The sequence below is a fragment of the Nanorana parkeri genome, unplaced genomic scaffold (genome assembly GCF_000935625.1).
Source record: "Nanorana parkeri isolate BGI_ZX_2015 unplaced genomic scaffold, ASM93562v1 scaffold98, whole genome shotgun sequence".
Lineage (NCBI taxonomy): Eukaryota > Metazoa > Chordata > Amphibia > Anura > Dicroglossidae > Nanorana > Nanorana parkeri.
Genome location: NW_017306366.1, coordinates 148,332 through 157,749, shown reverse-complemented (window position 1 = coordinate 157,749; position 9,418 = coordinate 148,332). Strand labels below are relative to the sequence as shown.

General features: G+C 43.9%; 1 protein-coding gene across 2 annotated transcripts in view; it reads right to left on the bottom strand.

The window, feature by feature from the left end:
• Window positions 1–1,093: 1,093 nt before the first annotated feature.
• Window positions 1,094–9,418, bottom strand: part of CALML4 (calmodulin like 4) — a 9,211-nt gene continuing 886 nt past the window's right edge. Inside the window, exons 3-5 of one of the 2 annotated variants that reach the window (XM_018552839.1) lie at window positions 7,856–7,996; window positions 5,481–5,669; window positions 1,094–1,212 (exon numbers count right to left, since the gene is read on the bottom strand). In XM_018552839.1, coding sequence (XP_018408341.1) covers window positions 1,115–1,212; window positions 5,481–5,669; window positions 7,856–7,996 — 428 coding nt within the window. In that variant the 3' untranslated portion in view covers window positions 1,094–1,114. Of the gene's footprint in view, window positions 1,213–5,480; window positions 5,670–7,104; window positions 7,124–7,855; window positions 7,997–9,418 lie in introns of those variants that run through there. The other variant, XM_018552841.1, reaches the window with a different exon arrangement.

Below are 9,418 nucleotides of genomic sequence, written 5' to 3'. Positions count from 1 at the left end.
TTGTGGTTTGAGGGTGTGCCTGGTGCCGTTATTTATCGAAGACTTTGTACGCAGTATGGGGAAAGCGTTTTGAATGGATAGAAAAGCTCAAGGAAGGTCGCACAAGTGTTAGCCTTCAAGAAGGAGCCTGGATGCCCATCCACAGCTGATGACAACATTGAGTGTACACCTATAGTCCTGATCTTGCTCTATCTGACTTTTACCAGTTTGGTCTCCTGAAAGCAGCCCTACAAGAATGAAGATTCACCACTGATGAAGAAGGCTTCGTGGCTTGCAGCTCAGCCTAAAACACTTCTTAGTGAATACGAAATCTTGTTGACAGATGGACAAAGTGTATTGGAAAGCATGGAGATTTTGTCAAAAAATATGTATTTGTCTTTTCTAAAAGGTGATTAAAATAATTTCTACAGCCAGAGTGCAGATAATTTTTGACGTGTGTGTGTATATATATATATATATATATTTATTTTGTGAAATAAGGAATGTATGCTTGTTTTTCTTATATGACACATCTCTTAGATGAATGTATACACAAATAGTACCAGATTGTTCTTTACAGGGTAGTACACAAATGAGCTAATTTACTAATGGAGTTGAGATCATTTATTTACACTGTGGCTTTGTTCACTTTCAGTCCCCGGTCATGTGCAGATAAAAGAAAACAGGAACTTTCTTTTCACATGGTCGGATAGTATAGTGAACCTTCACTCAATTTACTGAAGTGAAGATTGTCAGCTCCTTTAATAAATCAGCTTCAATGTACATTATATTTTATGATACGAATACCAGCCTAAAACCTTTCTACATAATTAAAAATGGAGGAGGAGAAATATAAAGTTCTTCTTGTGCGAAACACTTTCCAATGAAAACAAGGGCTGGAATATTTTGGTCTTTTATTTTTGCCATAGTGCATCTGTATTCAGTAATTTATAGCAAACGGGTATTGGCTTCTAGCACCTCATTGTAGTCATACTAAAAAGATATGCTGATTATCAATGACTGCCATACACAGTGTGGTTGAGAACATCTAGTGTGTAAAAAAAAAAACCAAAAAAAAAAACCCCAATAATATAATAATAAAAACGACCCTGTAGCCTATCAGAGTGCCTGTGGTTCAGTAGTCAGGCACGGGGAGTGTGATCTTCCGGACAAAGGCTTCATATTTTACCATCCCATCAGGGCCCACCTCAGCATCTCGGAGAAGATCGTCAACTGTAAAGAGAGAATTGTTCATATCTCCTCTAGCACATCTATTGATGTCTATAGTTTTATGACTCATACACATGCACACATGCAGGGCATTTGGGACTCATATTTAAAGGGAACCTGTTAGAATATATAGGAGGGGAACAAACATTTAAGTGTCCTTATACATTAAGAAATGTTCAGTAAATCAAAAATCTTGCTCTCGATAACATCATAGTAGATAGTGGCCACCTGATCACTATACATTTCTGAACTTTTTTAAGTTATTCAGCCTGAACGAATGGAGTAAAGTCTTAAAATCATGTTTAACAATTCTGATTTCCTCCATTAAACACATTTTTAAAACCCTCAATAGCGATTCGCCCACTAAGGGTAGTTGTAATGGATTCCAATGTTTTGGAATTCGACTTTAGGCCATGTTCAGTAGGTGAGGCTTCATAGATTGTTCACATTTTGAAATTGAGGTTTTAGTTTTATGGAACAATACCACCCATGGGCTCAAAGGGGGGGAGATGGATGAGATTTTATTAATCATTTTGATACTTTGTCTCCTATATGCTTGGAACAGGGGACAGTGCCACCATATATGGGACATTGTCCCCAATTCTTGAGTACATGTCTAATTAAGTGGGAATACCGATCTGTCCCATTTAAATAAACCGTTGCAAGCGCTCTGTTACAGACCTAAAGGGACCAGATAAAAAGTTTAATGTCGGGGTTTTCATCTGATGTTAGGGAGGTAATGATATGTATAGTATGGGCATACACTGAAATCAGCAGGGAGATATTTATTTGGGACCCAAAGTGAGTAACTACTCTCAATTTCTTTATTGTTTATTGTATTAAGGAGACGGGATACAGTTATTCTGATACGATTGGGTTATACTTCAACCTGCAAAAGGATTTGGACACTGGCAGAAAAAAAAAGCCGTTGGCCAGACAAGTAAATCTCCTCCCATTTCCAGAATGCTTCAGTTTTTTTTACTAGTGTCCAATGAGGATGGACTTCTTTTTTCTATTGAGAAACGTTTACTCCTTTACTTTCCATTTTATTTTATTTACTTTTTCTTAAGATATTTTTTCTCCAATCAAGACCTCATCTACATGCTGTTGAGCTAAGCTTTCAATGCAGTTATCGGCTTTAAACATTTCCTCGGCTATGCCTTGGAGGCCGTACCTGGACCCTGTTGGATGGAAGATTGAAGGTTTTGCCTAAAGTGGGCTTACAGGCACTGGGCTCTGCCATTCCAAGACCTTTGGGTACTATGTTTGCCGCAGAGCACTTTCCAGATCCAGAGCCATGGCACTGCCTCTGGTGGTGCCCAGTCTCTGAAAACTCTTAATGAGTATCCTACTTGGGGACTACCACACTAATCAGTAGTGTTGAACTGCACTATTACTCCCAAATCCCACCACTTTTTGTGGAGAGGGTTAACACGCTAAGGAATTAAATGTGTCATTAGCTTGAGTGTCAAGAACGCCTGCACACACTCTTCACTCTCTTCCTCCCTTTTTGCTGAAGCGTGAGATAGGATCAATAGCGGGAAGAAGCTATCTGTATTAGACAGGTGGTTCACACTTGATTGGTTGTTGCTGCAGTCTACAGTGACCTGGTCAACTCTCCTGACAAATAATCTCTCCTGCTTATACAGTTGGTTGTGGGTAAACCAAGGCTTTACCTGGTGTTCTGTATTAACTGTTGAGCAGTTCAACATGTCAGAAGCCAAGTGCAAGTTAGGAAGTCCTGCAGCTCGCTTCAGCTCACGATCCACTAACAGTCCCGGCGCGACCTGCAGTGTCCCTAAGGGGCCTGACATCAATAGCCGGGGTTGTTGTCCCCTGCTTGAGTCAACTCACTCCTTTAAGTATTCCATAGCTCCATCAGTGGTGGCCCTCTTCTCTGCTTTATCCAGGGAGGAGTTCTCTATAGCTATGCTAGATTTTTGGGCCAACTCTGAATCCAGAGGCTGTAAGTGGTAGTTCTGCATTTTCTCCTCCAGAATCTATAACTGACATTCTGGCAGCTGGAGTCGCCTCTATTGAGGATTTATTGCCTGACAAAGGGGTTCACAGGTCTTTGTTGAATGAGTGTGTTCCTTAGGAGCCTCGATTATCTGAAGGAGCTTAAAAATACCTTATTGATTTTGCGTGGGCCACATTTAAAATGGAACAGCCTGTGGCTTTTACTAGTGCCATTACCAGTCTGGGATCTCTAAAAGGCCCTAAAACATTTGCAGTTCACTACTTCTACGGGTTCTGTACGGAGACTGGAATAGTCCTGACAAACTCTTTACTCCTGATCGCGTTTCAGATCAATATCCATTTAATGAGAATTTTCTTATGAATTGGGCTGTTCTTGCTGTGGCTCTGGTGAGATCACCCCTTAACATACTGACTGCCTATTATTAATACTCCAGTGTTTAAGGTTGCCACTGATAAATGTTTGGAAATCCTTTCCAAATCCTTGTTTTCACTGGCAGGCCCTGCTGTGCAACTTGGGACTCATCTGATGTCAAATGATCCATCTACAATCCTTACTGACCCTTTAGTTGTAGCTTGCTTAGAGCTTTTGCCTTCAGCTCTACATTATATTGTTTTTCCCCCAAATTATTCTGCAATCTGTGTACAGAAGGAGTTCTCTGTGGCTCTGCGGAATAGCAATGTAAAAGACGCTTGCTGTGCATGCTTCTGATGTGGACAATTTCATTCTCCGAGTTGTATTCTGTTTCTTATGTGGGCTTGTTAGCACTTTTGTTGTCCACCCCTCAGTTGGACTGCTTTTGGATGTCCCAATCCTACCAGAATAACTAAATCTTGTGTTCCTTAGTGAACGATAAAGTTCTTGAAGCGACCCAAGTCCACACGTCCCATCGCACTATGTTTGTGATCTGTTCCTAAGTACTGCTTTTCTAAAACTGAAGCATACTGGGTGTGGGAGGGATTATACCCGGCTGGCCAACAGCCTTTTTTTTTTTGCCAATGTCCAGTTCCTCCTGTAGGACGCAGTATAACCCAATTCTATCTGGAAAAAAACCTGAACCTTCTGCCCGTTAATAAACTTCAAGAAAGTTCAAGTAAGTACAAAATTCCTATTAGACTTATAATGGTGATGGTCAAATGCAAACTCCAGAGGGCTGATTTATAGGCTAGGGCAATGTTGATTAAATCATACCAATCAACTCCATGTTAGCTTCAAGCAGTGCTGTGCTGTTACACAGTTGTAAAAATATGACAATGCATAGCCATAGTTAATATTCATATTAATGTGAAATGAGAATCACAATTGATCTCCTTGAAGGAGATCTATGAGGTGAGTGAAAAGCACTCACCTCATAGTTCTAGCCGACCTGTGACAATTAAACTGTCACAGGTTGGCTCAGTAGATCGGGAGGTGAGCGAACACATACCGGCGTTCGCTCACCTCTCGATCCTGTCATGGCTCTCTGCCGTGACAGGGGAGTGACTGAATTCCCCCCTCCTCGATCCTCCAGCGCTGACTGGCGGCTCGGACAGGGGAGGGGGCGGGTACAGCTGGTTCTGCCTCTAGATAGGCAGAGCCAGCTGTCACTCACGCAGCTGGGTGGATCCCGGCATAATTGTCGGGATCCACTTCAGCTGCGGTGTCTCAGTATACCGCGAGCACTAGCTCGCTGTATACTGTGGCGTCTCAGTATACCGTGAGCTGCAGCTCGCGGTATACTGAGCATAGGGTAATGGGAGGACGCTAGTTTGTGTCCTCCCGTTACCCTAAGGAGAACTGGGGAAAAGCCTTAACCCCATAGTTCTCCTTTAAGCCATTATCTTGGTATTAGTATAACTTGGGTATTATACTGCCATCTTGTGGGCATTTTGGTTCCCTCGCCTTGTGTGTAATGTACCGCCCTTCTTCAAGTAGTTGTTTAGTGTCATGGCTGCCTATAGCAGGGCCACATGTATATGTTTGCTTGCTTGGAAACATTATCATCCTTGACCTTCAAATACCATCTGTTCTGTCATCTGCTGTATCCTGTTATCTACTGCATCCAATAAAGGTATTTGGTGAGTTCAGCTATCTGATAAGGATTGTCCGCAGTGATTATATCTGCTTGTACAGGCAAGGCATAGAGGTCTCAGCAAGGGATAAATCACTAATACAACAATCTGAGTCAGAATCAGTGATGTCGTACTAATAAAAGCTGATTTGATACTTCTACCCCATCAGTCATAAAGATTCTATTTGCCAAAAATAAAGAAGGCTACCAAAAAATACATATCCATTTATAACAAAACTGTACCTTCCTCCGGCGTTAACTTCTCACCCATGAGGGTAAGTTTGGACTTGAGCTCAGCCAGTGGGATTACGCCTTTCTTTTGCTGGTCAGTCATCAACATGGCTACAAGGATCTCATTCTCTGGGTCTTCCTGCTTTTGTTGGCGGTACATGATGGTCAAAAATGTAGAGAATTCCACCTCCCCATCTTTAGCTGTAGGAAATAACAGTAAACATGATTTGATCACCTTGTGTGATCTACTAGCCAGAGCGGCAGACATGTGACAAACATGGCTCCTCCATAGATAGACTGGAGAAATAAGGTCGATATGAAGGGACAGGAAATGTGTTATTAGTAGTATCACCAGGTGAAGGAAAATAAAATAAATACAGCCACCACATCTCAGGTCTGGTAAGCTGCAATATATTACATCATTCTTTTTTGGGTTTTTAAATGTTCTGTCGGGTTTTTATTTCTCTGTGTGACCTCCCATTGTGGGGTTTTTTTTCCCCTCAATTTTTGTCCCAGTAAAGCCCGTACATGTAATAGGGGAACTGATTGTTGTGGGAATGGATGGTAATAAAGCAAAAAGTTTCCCAGCACACTCACCAGCATGCAACAGAGGTTTAGATACGCGTCTTCTGCAGAAAATGTGAAAGCCGCACAGCCGTGCCTAGGCACCTCCATATAGTGCGGTCCTAGTGGCAAAAGATAAATTTGGGTGCAGGCTTGTCAGGAGGAAGCCCAACCTCCTTAAAGGCACAGGAACGCACAAGGGACCCCGCACAGCACAACGGCAGCTGATCCCCCCCACCCCCCCCCATGCGGTGCGGCTTTCATGTTTTCGGCAGAAGACGTGCATCTAAACCTCCGTTTTTAACCTTAGCGGTGAGACCCGGTTTTTTGCATGCTGGCTGGTGAGTGTGCTGGGAAACTTTTTGCTGTTGTACTGTATAAAGCCCTTGCATGTGCACCTCGCTTAGAGCTGGTTACAAATTGATGAGTGCGTTTGCAATTTGTTTTGCTTGGATGGTAATAAAAACACTGTTAGACATTCTACCCCTTCCTCACTCTTCTGTTGACAGGACGTGAAGGGAAATCTCCCCAACAGGCACACAGACCAGAATAAAAACCTGACACTAAAAACACACTCATTCCCCGCTCTATCAATAAGAAAAAAACCAACAACATTTTGACTATTTGGATCTAAACCGTGAACGCTTCTATCTAATAAGGCCATCATGATAATATTACTGTTGGTTGGAATTAGAGGGAGAGGTATTCTCGAATAGGCATCCGTGTTGGCAGTCACCCCGTGGTGACTACGACCTCTCTGACCCTACTGCTGAATTGTGTAAGGGCTCCTGAACATGGACATTGGACTCAGAAGCAGGTCAAATGCAGTATGCTCTCAGGAAAAATGGCTTGCTTATGAGTTGCATCAATTTTAAGCTGCTTCAGAGTTTCTTTGGCGTTCAACAGTTCAGAACTAAAGAAATGCCTGCGTCCATGAGCCCTCAGATAGCAGATCAGTTATATATCGGTTTGTTTTTCTTAAGCTGAACTCCAGGCACAAACATTTCCATATAAATACAGTATACGCAATAGCCACAAAGGATATAAAAGCCTTTGCAAATACAGATATCACCTTGTACACATAGCAGTGACATTATCACTGTGCTGTACGTTGCGTGTGCAGTGTGAAGAGCTGTGGGAGGGACCTAACAGGCTCCACCCACTACAGGCTGCCTGCAGAAAATTAGAGGAGGGGGTGGCTACAAGACTAGTCACCCTGCACAAGGAGAGAGCAGCAGTGACGGGTCTTTATTACAGGAAGCTCCTGCACAGATGTGAAAGAAATACACAAAGCACACCAAGATGTAAACACATGCCTCTTGTATTCGGACATTTGCTAATCCCAGAGTTCAGCTTTAAAGGAGAACTATGAGGTGAGTGCTTTTCCCTCACCTCATAGTTCTAGCCGACCTGTGACAATGAGACTGTCACAGGTCGGCTCAGTAGATCGGGAGGTGAGCTGGATTCCCCCCTCCCCGCTCCGATCCGCCAGCGCTGACTGGTGGATTGGACGGGGGAGGGGGCGGGTACAGCTTGCTCTGCCTCTAGATAGGCAGAGCCAGCTGTCAATCACGCAGCTGGGCGGATCCAGACATAATTGTCGGGATCCGCTTCAGCTGTTGTGTCTCAGTATACTGCGAGCTGTAGCTCCCTTTATACTGAGCTTAAGGTGACGGGAGGACGCTAGTTTGTGTCCTCCCGTTACCCTGAGAACTATGGGGAAAAGCCCTAACCCCATAGTTCTCCTTTAAGTCGCCTCTAGAGGCGGGATTAGGAAACTGCATTTATTAAAGAATATGGTTCACTTTCTCACCAGCTCGTACCAATGTTTTGATGCTGCAGATGACGACTGACTTCACTGGGGGTGGGACATGCCCCCAGGCAACGCATGACGGTCAGCAGGTCCTTAGTAGGAATCTTGCCTTTTCCCTTCTTATCGTACAGGGAAAAACATTCTTTGAATTCTGTGTTTGAGACAAAAAATCGATCATTGTGGTGATTAGTGCATTGCATTCTAATGTATATAAGATATACCAACAACAACGCATAGTTTTTACTAGGACAGTGCTATGGGATTCAGGAAGCAGGGAGTCAACATATTTGTGACCTGACCAGACTCATACAACACATCTCTCCCAAAATACAGCTTCAGGAGCTGGAAGACTGCTTTCAGAGTTGTCACCCTTCTTGGAAAGATGTGCACCAATGAAATATGTAATGGCGGCTATGCTGGCTGAACATTTCCTTAACAATATATCACTGAGGCACCACAATGATTAGCACTCCTGCCTTGCAGCACTGGGGTTCTCTGTCTGAATCCCAATCAAGACACTACCTGCATGGAGTTTGCATGGCTGTAAGCTTTATCCTATCACGTCAGTACTTTCTAAAGCTGGCTGAACGAAAAGAAAAAATAATTGACTCCCCCGTCATGGAGGAATCTCCCTCACAGGGCTATTGTATTCTGACTGTGGCGGATGGGGAGCTTTCAGAATAGCCGAACAATGACGGCAGTTGATTGGCTAGAGTAACTGTTTGACAGTTTTTGGCCTGGCACCTTCGACAAAAAAAAAATTGATTATTGTTGAGGGGAGTGGTGCCGACAGGGCCACACACTGATCACTTTGTGGCCGAGTCAGCAGGACTTGGCCAAAATTAGAGCAGCATATGGCCAGCTTTGGTCATTATTTATTTGTTACAGGTATTTATATGACGTTGTCAATTCACGCAGCAGCACTTTACATAGTTGCACATTCATATCATTCCCTACCCTCAAGGAGCTTACAATCTAAAGGTCCCCACACACCTTGTGATCGTACGATAATCGCGGGAAATCCCGCGATCGTACGATTATCGTAAGGTGTGTGGAAGCCGTGCGACCTCTGCTACTGTAAGGTCGCACGACTTTTAACTTACGAACATGTTCGAAAACCCGCCGAGCATCGTACCATGTTCGGCGGGTGTGTAGCATGTTCGTACAATAAAAGCCGGATGGGCCGGTGTGCGCAAGCATTCAGCATTGCGGTCATTGGAAGCTCGCCCCTCAGGGGGGCCGGGGGTTGTGATCATCACAAGTACGATCTGCCTGTCCAAAAGTGGCCGGTTGTAAGGTGTGTGCCCAGCCTAAGGTCCCCATCTCATATACATACATACATACATGCTGGGCCATCGTTATAATGAGGCAGTCTGACATATGTACCTGCCGCCCCCCAAGTGGGACGCTCTGGCCAGTGTCCCACCCAGATCCTGGCAACCAGCGATGTCACTGCCAGTTGCTGGGCGGGACGACAGTGTGCACAATTGCCACCATGCCACCCAAAGTTGTGGTACACACACACACACACACACACACACACACACACACACACACACACACACACACACAC